Below are 13,879 nucleotides of genomic sequence, written 5' to 3'. Positions count from 1 at the left end.
TGAAGCTTTTCCATCAACAGAAACTTATAACTATTTATAACTTGTTACGTGTGTAAACCAGTAGTTGTTTCATCATTCAGTTATGCATACTAGTAGTAACTAATTTATGAATCTGTTACATATGCATATCAACAACTAATTGTAAAATCTGTTACATATGCATAGCAAAAAGTAATTGCAAAATCTGTTACATATGCATGCCAACAAGTAATAGCAAAAACCTGTTACATATGCATACTAGCAAGTAATTGTAAAGCCCGTTGCATATGCATACCAACAAGTAATTGTAAAACTTGTTACATATGCATATCACAGACCAAATCAGAAACATATTTCGTATAAACCAGTATAAAATTTATGAATCTATTACCTACACTATGCACCAGTTACTAATTTATTAATCTATCACATGTGTAAACGATTAAATATATCATATGTCGACATAATTTATATATAACGCAGTAATTAAGCTAAAAATTCACTTGCATTTTTAATCTGTAATTAGTTATTCATAGTGTATTTTATTATTATGAAAATAGTAATCATAATTATGTATTCTAATTGCGCCCTGTTACAGTGTCATCCCTATAGATGAACCTGAAATATTCTGCTATTACTGCCTCGAATCTGTATTATATTTAAGCAGCGATAAAGTTGAAATCCCTTGATTACTCTTTTAGAAGACAGAATTTTTTTTCTTTTTTTTTCAGAAGACAGAATTCTTTATTCGGTTCTCATTCCTACCAAGAAGAATCGCTAACTGCGTCACCACCTGAAGACGGAAGAGGTGACGACGGTGAAGACAGTAGTGATAATGAAAATGTTGATGTTGATACGCCAGATAACGGTAAGAAGAAAAGAAAGACATTAAAATAAATGTTTATTTTAATATTCCACATATACAGGGATTCTCAATAAAACTAATAGTTTTCAAAAATGTATAATTCAACAACAATTAAGAATAATAATAAAAAACAAATAAACAAAATTTAAAAAAAAATTCTTACCTCAAATTTAGGTAACAGGCCATATATTTTGCCTTCCATAACTCCAGTTTTTAGTTTTAAAATTTGCCAAAAGATAGCGCTGCAAATCTCTTCATCTGTTCTTTTTGTTGTGTTTTGATGCCAGAGTCGAGTATTGACAGTATAACAAGTTTGAGTATTTGTTTGTTACTATTCTTTTGTGGGGCAGTTTGATTTACGAATAATAGTGGATCTCTTCATAGTGGAAATCTTCAAATTTACGTTTTTCAATAACATTTTCTCTGTTTTATGCGTTTCACATTAGACTGTTCGTAAGACGCGGTTTTCAGTAGATCACCGAAATCAAGCCTCACTAGCAACCAGTCAGTCAGTGAGTGGGTGGACGAGCACTTTGATCAGCCTGCGAAGAGACCAAGGTTACGCGGTATAGGTCCCCATGGAACTGTTCTGCTGTAAATAGTTAAACTTCGCACACAGGTCGGTTTGCTGTGAACTTGGGGGAGCCATCCCCTCTTTAAAGGATCAGAAATGTGATGCGTGTCTTCAAATCATCCTTAGGGAAGTTTCTCATACTGTCGCCAACAGCGCCCATTGTGCAGCTCTAGAGCGACTACTACTACTACTACTACTTCGATTAATACGTTAACTATCTACAGCACCATCTGTAGACAAAAATTTGAGCTAAAATCAGGATTTATTTTTTAAGAAAAGAGGCCATGTGGGATCATTTTGCGGCAAGAAACAAATAAGTAAATAAATAAATAATAATAATTGTTTTGCTATTATAAATTTTTGAAAACAATCAAATTAATTTATCAAGATTAACACCATTCACCCTGTACTTATATTGTATTAATGTTCATTAAAACAAATATTAATATTTCATTATTAATATTTTATATGTATAATACAATTAAAGAAATAATAAAAGTTATCGCAATTAAAGCAATAACTTTCAATAAACAGTTTCCGTGATAATAAAAAATTTAAAAAAATCACTACTCTAACTTAAACTTTGCATTTTTTCCAAAAAATTATCGAAATAAAAAAAGTTTTGCAAATTTTTTTAATAATTATAAAAATTCGAAAATAAGGCTTCCTTTTTTTATCATGTTTTTATTTCAGGGGAAATGTTTCGTTTTAAAATACAGTAATTAAACATAGTATTTTCCCAAAAAAAATATCTAAATACAAAACTTTTAGCCATTTTTTTTAAAAAAATAATTATAGAAATTCAGAAATAAGGCTATTCTTTTTTGTCCATATTTTTTAATTCTGAGGAAACGCTTCTTTTTTAAAAAAAATACAGTTATTAATCCAAGTTTCAATATACCATTTTAACAGTTGTCAAAATATCGTTTGATTATTGTTATACTACAATAAGTACCCCTTAGTACATCACTAGCACCTAATTTTACACGTAAAATAAGTTGCGTGCATTGGTATCATATTATCTCACCCCACTTTCCGTGTTTCTTTACATTTCTTATCACACGATTTTATAAATTTTCCAACTAAGCCCCCCCCCCTTTCCAGCAATAGATCTAATGTTCCTCTACCTTTTTCCCCTTTCCTTTAATACAATAATGACTGATTCCATAAATTTACCCAAACGACAATTTCTTCAGAAAAAAAAAAGAAATCTTCATACCTTCCACTAGTTTTGGAACACTGCAAAATTACAGGTCTCTAACAGCATCCGTTCTGAGCTCCAAGTGGCGCTAAATAGAAGAGCCACGCCCACAATTGCCACTTTTTTTTTTGTAGTGGGAAACGCGAAGTCAAGGGTGTCGAAAAGAGCGATCATAACTATAGTGGTTTATTCGTAACCCCTTATTAACTTTTTGTCTTATCACCTTACACCACCTTATTGCTTTTATATTAAAAAAATAATACTAAAATAAAAACTTGTTTTGTCTTCGAAAAGGTAATAAAAAACCTCTGACTACTACAATATCGTGTTTTCACGAGTGAAAAATCATTTATTTCGAATAAATTAAAACGAGTGCCAAAAATAATTCTCTCAGCGCTCACTGTAAAAAATGTAACTGAAACTTTCTTCGCTTTTGACGAAACCATTTAAAAGGCTGATTTTCGTCGTAAAATGAGATGATACTTTTTTACGAATAATACGCTTTTTTTTTTCTTTAACTGTTTACAACTGTTATTTATGACTGTTAGGTCAAGTTCAGCCTATCTAAAACCAGTGCTGTAGAAGCTCATTTTGTAAAAGTCACAAAACGTCGATATGGAGTAAAGCCACAGTTTTGTGAAAATAAAAAGCATTTGTGGCTTAATATTTTAATATTTAAAAACTTACTCCAATGCTGCATTACCTGGGTTTATAAAAATTTGAAAAAACTGAGAATAAGGCAGTGATTTTGATAATTTTCCTCTGGATCAGTGTTTCCAAACCTGGTACGCGTACCCCCAGGGGTACGGAACTGTTTAGTGGAGGTACGCGTTCTTATGAGAAATATCTTGCAACAAACGAAAATTTCACAAAAATTTATTTAAAAACAAAGCTAAGCGTGAAAATTTACGATTACGTATTTTTCTATTAGCTATATTTTGCAGAGTAAACAGTTAATAATTAGTGGTGTCAACAGCCAGTTGTGATTTTTAACTTTTGTCCAATTTTTTTATAGTAAAGGTTTGTAATAAATTCTACTTATTTTGATTATTTTTTAACGTAAAATATGGATCGCTGGTTAGTATCTACAAAACTTTGTACCAAAAAAGAAAAATAAACCTATTTTTAAAAAAATACATTCATTTTTTTTATTAATGGTACACAGCTTTACGAAAAATTTAAAGAGGGTACACAAAAATCACAAGTTTGGAAAACATGATCTAGATGGAAAGATGTCGCCAAATTGGCGATTTATAAAAAAGTTTAATAACTCTTAAAATATTTAAGTTATTTGTCTGTTCTAAAGGCCAGATAATTCTTCACAACAAGAGTATATCTATAGTTTAAAATCATCGTATTGTTTCAAGTGTAAGCTTCGAAAAATAGCATAAATGGTTAATGCTCCCGAGCAAGATTTTTTCCGAAGTGACGAAATAATTATCGTCTCTTCTTCGTGGAAACGAATTTTGTCAAATTTTTCACTCTTCCCACATAAAATTTATTACATTCTTTAAAATGATGTCAAAAATTTTATACTTTACTATTCAAAATTATTAAGCCACGTTGAGCCTCTTGAAAAGTGGACAAAGTTAACCGAAATTCGACAATTTTTAATTTGCTGTACTATATAAATTTTTTTTAAAAATATTTTTGTTGCATCCGGAGCAGTTAATATCTCTATACCATGATTTTTAATAATTTTGAGTTATAATCTTCGAACAGTGTTCCCACGACTGGGAAAAAATAAATGAGTTTTAGTTAAGATTTTTCCAGACTACTGAAAGATGCTTAAATTAAGCTTTCATTTGAGAAGCATGAAATTATTCCCGATGCATTTTTTTGAACCTATATATATTTCCTTTAAATGAAACATTTATTGGTAGCTTAAAACATCTAGATCTATCTCACTTTCGCTTCCACTTGAAAAAAATTCCAGACAATGGTAACCCTGTTCGAAACGGGTTTAGAGAAAAAAGAGAAACAGAACAAGGAAAAAAAAAGATGGGTAAGAAAAATAATAATAAAAATGAAAATAACAGGAAACCGAAAAAAAAATCGGAAAAAAAGGAAAAAAAAATATTAAAAAAAACCCGGAAAATAAAAGATATAATCTTTTCATCAGCTCGCACGATTATATCAGCAAAAAGGAGTGCTTTCTCCTTTTGCAGCACTCCTTTTTGCGGATATAATCGTGCGAGCTGATGAAAAGATTATATCGTTTATTTTCCGGGTTTTTTTTAATAATTTTTTTCCCTTTTTCTCCGTTTTTTTTTTTCGGTTACTGTTTTCCTCTTTTTCCATTGGTCTACGTTTTTTTTTCTTTTTGTATTTATTTATTATGATATATATATAGTAATATGACCCTGCTGTAAAATTTTAAGACAAATTAATTATTACATAATTAACTGTGTTATTAAACTGTACATTCATTAAATCATAGATTTGTTACTGTCTTCGTTACCTATAAAATATATATTCAATTCTTATTGGATATTCATTAATGCCCACAGAATGCATATTCAATTCTTATTGGCGTACATCAATATTAACATCATTGATCGAAAGAAAAAAAGTGCCGAAAGTCATTAAATCCTTTCTTCTATTGACGTGGATTGTGGCGATAAACTTTTCCGACATTTCGACACGCACAACCACATAACACGTTTTCTGAAGCCAACAATGAAACCATCTAATGGAGAGAAGTGCGAAATAATTGATGAGATCTTTCGCCAAGTCGATTGCAGGTACTTGGATCAGCCATTGCCTCTTTTTCCTCGCATTAGAATGCTATTTATTACGTGTACTTTGCGTGTGAAAGAGGCAGTTAGTCGACAGTAGCTGGCTAAAGGATTTGCATACTCGGGGCATTATTGTAACGCCTTGGCGCTTTTCTTTTCCTTCTAATGGCGTGAAATGAATTCCGTTTTCTAGTTTGCTACAAACCGGGAATATTAAGCATCCAATTTTATACGTGGAAGTGGAAACGCATCGATAATTTATGAGAAAAATAATACCTATAAAATGACTGTGATATACCGCTTTTTGTGATAGTTTTCTTTTCGAATTTGAGGGTATTAGTTGTTTCGAATATTAGAAAATCGCTCTGATTTTTCTGCGTTAATATACAGAAAGCACGCTACCTTTGTTTTCAAAATCAACTGAATATTTATATCATAATTTTTTGCATAATGATCCGCCTTATATTTACGATAAGAACATTGCAACCAAAGTTGTTTATACCTTATGCAAATTCTTAAAATCAACGTATTAAAAAAAATCACGTTTGTTATTTATACAGTCATATTACTTTAAAAAAAAACATGAATGTCAAAATCACGAAGGACAGAACCGCGAAAGTCAAAATAATGTAGCACCTCCTCTAATCTACCAAATTCAACAATCACCTCCTACATCAGAAAGCCTCCACACGGTTTTTTTATAAGTAGTCAATGCAGACTATTTTAAAAGTGAACCAGCTGTGCGCATGAATCCATATTCTTCTTTATAAGTAATTGGGAGAAATTTATCTAATATATTTGAGAATTGAATTTGTGGTTTTTGACAAGTAAGACAAACCAATCATATTCATAAATTAAACAAATTTTAAGAGATATATTTGCTACCACTTTCTTAATTTCACTAGATTTTTAAAGAAATGGCTCTTTTGTAAACCGATTTACCTTCATGGTGGTCTGATTGGACTACCTAGTAAAATTCCGTAAGGAGTCCTTCAGTTATCGGAGGTGATGGAGAGTATAAAATTCTAATTGTTCTTTTAATACCTTTTATTTAATCTTGACAAACTCATATTACAAACTAATCACAGAGAAGCCAACTGCTCCGTATTCGACAAAATATTTTAAAATAACGTTAGTGGACTACAAACTAAAATTTGCAGATTTTTGGTTAATTTTTTAAAAGGCTCAACACAGCTTAAGTGTCCTAGTGTTTTGATTTTATCGAGTACTTGGGCCGCGAAGCCCCCCCCCCCCTAAGTGAAGAGCCCCTCTCTAACTAATTCATCTAGAATTTTAACACTGTTTTGGTTGAGCACTGAAGTAAGCAGGCACTGGCGGTTGCTTTTAGTAGCTTAAGTATAACAAATTGGAGTATCACATAAGCCTTTGAATTATTTAGAGAGGTGGTGAGTAAAAACCTTATAAATCGAATTTACTAAATCAAGAATCATATAATAAAAGAATACCACTAAAAATATTTATCAGTTGTCCGAAGCCAGCTAGCATCTACGAAATCTGCATTATCTCCTGAAGGTCGTCACACGAACGTTACACCATCGAAATTGGAGAATCTACTTCCAATTTAGATATTTCGATAATCTAATCCGACTTTCTATCTCTATCCAAGAGTTGTTTATTTCTAAAAATTATTATATTTCATGAAGAAAAAAAAAGTAAGAAAAAACATTAGCGATAAAAATTCTATGTTCTCAACATCATTAATTTTTTTTTTCCAGATGATTTAGAACCACAGACTCTCATCAATGGTCACCATCAAACGCATTTATCTCCTGGCAGCAATTCCATCAGAATGTTCGAATCGAACAACTTAACCAGAGGGTCGCCAACATCTCCCGTTGGTTCTATTTCTCCAGGGTCATCGATTCCAACTGCAGAACAGAGACTTATGCAGGAAAAGCTTTTTGGTGGATGTACAGATCTAGCAGGTGGCTTGGACAATTTGCAAAAGTACCTGCCGCTGCCCTATCCTCCGTCCTTCTATACTGGTCTACTTGGACATCTACCCTTCTTGATGCCCGGTGCCCAGCAACAGATGGGCTCCCTTTTTTCTCCTAGTGATGGTGCCCAGCTAGCAGCCATGCGTCAGCTCCATGCTCAATTGGGTCACAACCAAAGACTTTTGATGGATGGACTGTATGATGGACTTGCTAACAACCAGGATGTACCAAGCAATGGTGGAACTCTAATAAAAAGCCCAAAGGCACATCGATTTGCACCTTACAGTCTACCAGCAGTGTCCAGCGCTGAAGCGTCTGCATTTCACAGATTGGCCACTAGTGGTCAGTTGCCCCCAACAACAATAAGAAGTGACACGGAAAATTCACCGTCGCCAAAAGACCCTTCGCCTCCGAAAGACTGATTTAAATAAGCTTTGACTCACACATTTAAAGCAGTTTTAATAAGCCAAAGAAAAACTGGCGGAACTTGAAATTCGTGAACTCAAATGGAATGATGCTTTATACATTATCCACCAACCCAATTTCTTGGTGAATGCATGAAAGTTACATAATAATTTTTTTTTTGGCAATTTTTCATAAAATTCTGAAAATGTTCAACAAAAAAGAAATGAGTTTTCTGAAAAAAAAGAAAACAAGTGGATCGTTGTTGTAGGTTACAGTTGGCCAAAGTGTTACCTAACATTCCGTGAAACTGGACTTTCAGTTACCTCACGTCCCATTGCATTTCCGTTACTATAATCATGATGTGTATGTTGACTGTGATAGAAATTACGGGGTTGTGCATACTGGCATACACATGATGACATGTTGACTAACCGGTGCCAGTGATAAAAAAAAAATATTCGAAATTTCGTTCCTATAACCTTATCGAATGTTCTCAACCAATTAACCCATTTAAGGAAACGAGATACCAAAATTAAACAAAGAAGTCACAGTATTAACACCATTTAAAAATTAAATATTCAAAATTATAATTGGCATCATTATGTTTCCAACACCACGTGACGATCCACGTGTTTCCAACACCACGTGATCTAATCGTCGCTAGTTTGTTTAAATTTGGATTTTCGTTTGTTTGAATGGGGATAAGAAACGTAAGTTGTTATTTTATGAGTGGAATTAAAGCGTAAGCCAATTGTGTAACTTAACCACTGGGAGTTACGTGTTTCCTGTAGTGCAATCTTTTTTTTTTAAATCTTTTTTTGTAATTATTTCTCAAGTGAGATAAAAGCATGTCTAATCATGTCACAGCCTGTGTTAAATGACTGTTTAGAATATATGGTAATAGTTAAAACTTTTTTTCTTCTTCAAATAAGTATTTTTAATTTTTGTTTTCTGGTAAAGAGGAATGCTTTTATTAGTGTGAAAAAGAGCATGTGTTTATATTTGGGAGCCAAATTTGGGAATCGGGTAACATTTCATGTTTAGAACTCTGGTCAAATCATTAGCATTTTTAGCCAAAGTTTCATTCAATCATTTTTCCGCATTTTTAATACTTCACAATTGAAAAAATATCAAAATTATTAAATATTTTTTTTTTTTTTTACGATTGAATTTTACATTACCGCTTAGATGGTAAATCTTGATAGCAGAAATAGTCTATTTCACTGAACAACAAAATTTTTGATTGCATTTATTGCATTAAATACTTCATCTTACCTAATTCGGATGTGTGGCTTTCAAATCTGAAATTAGTTTTGTTCCAAAAGCTACAGATTTCTTTTCAAAATGATATTTTTAATTCAATTAATTTTTTGAATGAATGTACAAGTTTTTAAAGAACTTACAAGTTAATATATGTATAGACAAAAATGTGGAAACACCTTTATTCTAATTATATATAAACTATAGTTTATCTATGAAAAGAACTCCACCAGCCATTAGTTTGGAGCAGTGGCGGTGACTATGATTACGAGGTTAAACTATTTCAAGTAGAGATGTTGGGTCATTATTTAAGACTGGTTTTCGCTCGCATCGGCGAAAGAAAGAGAAACCCTCTTTGAAATGCTCTTTTTCTTGTTTCCATAGCAGCAGACGGTTTTAGACTATGTGGCGAGGGGAGTTTTTTCTGTAGACAAACTATATCTTGCTTTAGCAGCCAATGTTTAGAAATATTTAACATGGCAAAACTCTTGACACAATTCGAAAGATAATGCTTGAAGCTTTTAACAGAGGCTGTCTAATTCGATTTCAATAGCATTCTATAGGATTGCAATATTTATATTAGAAAGCTTTTATAGTTATAGTAGTATTGAAACAGGAAAGACGCATAAAATTCCATTTTGGTCGATACATATTTTGTATGGGTAATAAGAACACCATTTCTAAAAGCTTCGAGCATAATCTTTCAGAATATGTGAGTAGTTTTGTCATGTAAAATCTTCCCAAACAATTACTGCTGTAAGAAAAATTGTTTACATGGAAATAGTATTGAAGTGTTCCCATATTTTTGTCCAATTTTGTACATTTGTCTGCTACATAAAAAAACATTAAAAAAACATTAGTACAATAAAAAAACATTATTAAAAACACTTACATTGGTAAAAAAACATATATCACTTAACGTATCGCATTAAAAACTGAAATGCATTATCACCTTATTCCTACCACACCTTACGTAGCAGAGAAGTGAGAACGCTTAATATTTTTTCCCAGCAAAAATCCCAATTAGGAGTATATTAAGTTGCATTAAATCTGTGGCTTTTAGAGAGAAAACAACTGCAGATTTGAAACCAGTGACGCAAAAATATTTAAGATCTTTTTAAAAATCTCATGCAACAGAAAAAAAAGAAGAAAACAATTGCTCCGCAATGTTGTAAATATGTTTTTATAAATTTAATAATTTCATAAATCTATAATAATAATAGTTTATTAATATTAATATTCTTTAAATTAATTTTACGTATTTTTTATTAGATTCTCTCTATGAGTTTTGAAATTAAATTGATAAAGAATATAAAATCCCTTTCAATCAAATACAAAATGCTGACTTTTAAGCTTTTTGCGGAAGATTTTTGGAAGCAGTATTGAATTGGTAGTGAAATTTATTAAATATCGTAGAAATTCATTAAACATCTCCACATAATTATGAAGTTTTTTAAGTACATGAAACAAAAAAATAACGTTTATAAATTCAACTAAATCAAAGAAATAGCTTCGCTTCATTTCTTTCTTCGAAATTTAATTTTAATATTCCATCTACCTCTTTAGAAGTCCTAGAGCCACCATACATATTAAAATTGATAAAATATCTCCAATTTCGCATCATTAACAATTTTTATGGAAATATCCTCAACGCTCAGCGAAAATAACTTCTATGGTAGCTTCACCCTTTCTTTGAAAAGATAACTTTTAAAAGTTACATTTTTATAACATAAATAAGTATGTATGGTTTCCCGCTAGAAAGGTACAACTAATATAAAATTCACTTTTCACCTTAAATTAGGAACATTTGTACAGAATCAATTTAACTTAAAATAATTTTAACTTATAATTAATTTAACTTAAAATAATTTTAACTCATAATTAATTTAACTTAAAATAATTTTAACTTATAATTAATTTAACTTAAAATATAATAAACTTATAGTTAATTTAACTTAAAATATAATAAACTTATAGTTAATTTAACTTAGAATAATTTTAACTTATAATTAATTTAACTTAAAATAATTTTAACTTATAATTAATTTAACTTAAAATAATTTTAACTTAAAATTAATTTACCTTAAAATAATTTTAACTTATAATTAATTTAACTTAAAATAATTTTAACTTATAATTAATTTAACTTAAAATAATTTTAACTTATAATTAATTTAACTTAAAATAATTTTAACGTATAATTAATCAATCTTAAAATAATTTTAACTTATAATTAATTTATCTTAAAATGATTTTAACTTATAATTAATTTAACTTAAAATAATTTTAACTTATAATTAATTTAACTTAAAATAATTTTAACTTATAATTAATTTAACTTAAAATAATTTTAACTTATAATTAATTTAACTTAAAATAATTCTAACTTATAATTAATTTAACTTAAAATAATTTTAACTTATAATTAATTTAATTTAGTTTTATCATATAATAATTAAAATTTAAAGTATAACTTAAAAATTATAATATGATATCGGCTAGCTTTTACTAATTTGATTAAAATTTTTAATTTGTTAGCACGAGTATTGAGGAAACTAATAATTTGTGACACGGAATACCTGGTCAATGAGGCCTCTTCCGTAAATGATGAATTAAAAAAAAAATCTTTTGGAAAATCCGGAAAAATTATCAGGCAACGTATAACCTTTAAGACGTGTATATAAAATATTTGAAAATTATGCCACTGCATAGCGATCTTTGCGGGTTAATAACCAAATAAAATTAGAATGGTTTCGCCTAATTTTTGATTGAGCAAAATATTTTTACTACCACGGCATGAGCATCTTTAGTTCTAAAAATGATAAAGTAAAATCGAAAAATTAAATATTTTGTCATTTTTATATTAAAACTTTTGTTCTTAATTTGATGGCATATTTCAAACGAACGTTGTGACAACGAATATTCTGAAGAGTTGTAAAAATGTATCGAATTTCTGCAAAAATTATTAAAATTAATTAAATAACTTCTGCAATCATATTTAAAAAATTGTTGTACTTCAATAATTTAGAAAAATCTTCCACAAAAAGTGTAAAGGTCTGTATCTATTACTAAATCATTAATATTTTTTCTTTTAGTCAATTTATATTTGTGCTCTTAAAGAATTATTTTTTACTCAAAGCATCGAAATGAAATGTAGCACTTTTACAACATCATAATGTTCCTCATCACAATGTGGCTGTATATTTGTTTATGTGTAAATGTTTAAAAAAAAGAATACTTTTTAGTCTTCTTGCAATGTTGTGATGTGTGCTTTGTAAAAGGATTCTATAGTGTGTGGTGCGTATTTCTTTCAAAATAAAAACTATTAAAGTATTTATGGATGGTTAAAATAAACTATGGCAATTCTTTGTAAATAGTGTAATTTATATGTAACTGTATATATAAATACATTAAACTATTCCAATTAATCTCTGTCGTTTCTTGTATCTTTATACACAATACTAGACAATGCAATTTTTCATAAAAATACCCGGATATCTGAATAGTAGTTAATTGGACTTCAAAGAATACCTTCAGCTCCGCTTTCTGCAAAAGTTTTAGTAAATTGTTAGCGAATTAAATAGTTAAACTTATAGAATAATGATAATTGCACCTACTTTTTAACACGCTAAATGCCATAGGGGTCACAAGCACTTAGTTTGTTCGTAGCGCTACGGGGGTCACCTGCGAAGCTTACATTATTAAAAACACATAATTCAAGTAAATTTTAATTTTTTAAAAAGTAGAATGGTTATTAAAGTGGTTTGAAGAAATTAATGCAATATAAAACACACGAAAATAGTTTTATTTATATGCACAGAGATGCCAACTTGCTCAGGACAACGAATAAATATTTTCAAGCGCAAAAAAAAAAAAGTACAATAAAATTTTTATGTTAAAAAGTACATTTTGTAGTCAAAGTTATAAGAAGTATAATAGTTTCAAAAAATGTATTCGAAGTTCCTGAATCTGATTTTATTTTAAGTTTGCATTATTATAATAGTTAAAAAAAATGAAATTATAGTAATTAAATCCCTACTGACTATTTTAACACGTTACATCTTGACACGCTAAAGGTTATACGCAAGACATTAACTATTGCCCAAAATAAAATCCAAAGGACAACAGCTTGATTGGCAATATTCAGTTAAACTTACCTTACCAGCATATTTTCTAGCTAGTAATTCATTCAATTAGGCATGAATTATTACCTATGCTCCAATCACCATTAAATTTTTAAAAAAAATTAGATATATTAAATTATTTTTTGTTAGAAGTGGTAGATTAATTTTATTAACTTTACTTCAAATGAAGTATTAATTTTCTTGGTGAAACTCGCTAATAAGGAAACCTAACGCTGATGAAAGCGAGCATAATTTGCTCAATGGTTTCAGTTTAACGCATTGAATGCCATGGGGGTCACCGGTGACCGGCACTGAGTTTGTTTGTAGAGCCAGGGGGTCACCGGTGATCGGCGAAGCCAAGATTATTAGAAACACATAATTCGAGTAAATTTTTAATTTTTTTAATATTATTATCGTTACTAAAATGGTTTGAAGAAATTGATGCCATATAGAACACACAAAAACAGTTTTATTTATATACACAGAGATGCCAACTTGCTCCGGACAGCGAATAAATATTTTCAAGTGGTAGTTTATTAATTGTGATTTTTGGTTTAATAAATTCAATTAAGTAGATTTTTATCCACCACTATTTCTAAACAATTCGTAGGCTTATATATCTCACCACTTTCTGCGTCAATTTAATGCTAAAACTTTTATAAAACTAGCAAAATTTGTCTTAATATTTGCAAATTTTGTTGGTAGTTATTTACCGTTTGGCCATACGGGCAGGCCGTGTAAAATTAGCGTAGCCTTTAACGTGTTAATTGTCTTT

The 13,879-nt window shown here is 29.9% G+C and overlaps 1 protein-coding gene across 1 annotated transcript in view; it reads left to right on the top strand.

The window, feature by feature from the left end:
- The window catches only part of LOC107450980 (T-box transcription factor TBX3-like), a 99,630-nt gene extending 91,455 nt beyond the window's left edge, over positions 1-8,175 (top strand). Inside the window, 2 exon segments of the mRNA NM_001323825.1 lie at positions 711-847; positions 7,094-8,175. Of these exon segments, the coding sequence (NP_001310754.1) occupies positions 711-847; positions 7,094-7,737 (781 nt within the window). The 3' untranslated portion in view covers positions 7,738-8,175.
- Positions 8,176-13,879: the final 5,704 nt, after the last annotated feature.

Source organism: Parasteatoda tepidariorum, chromosome 4 (genome assembly GCF_982258835.1).
Source record: "Parasteatoda tepidariorum strain Cologne lab strain chromosome 4, Ptep-v5.0, whole genome shotgun sequence".
NCBI classification, from domain to species: Eukaryota; Metazoa; Arthropoda; class Arachnida; order Araneae; family Theridiidae; genus Parasteatoda; species Parasteatoda tepidariorum.
This window is presented reverse-complemented; position numbering and strand designations above follow the sequence as displayed.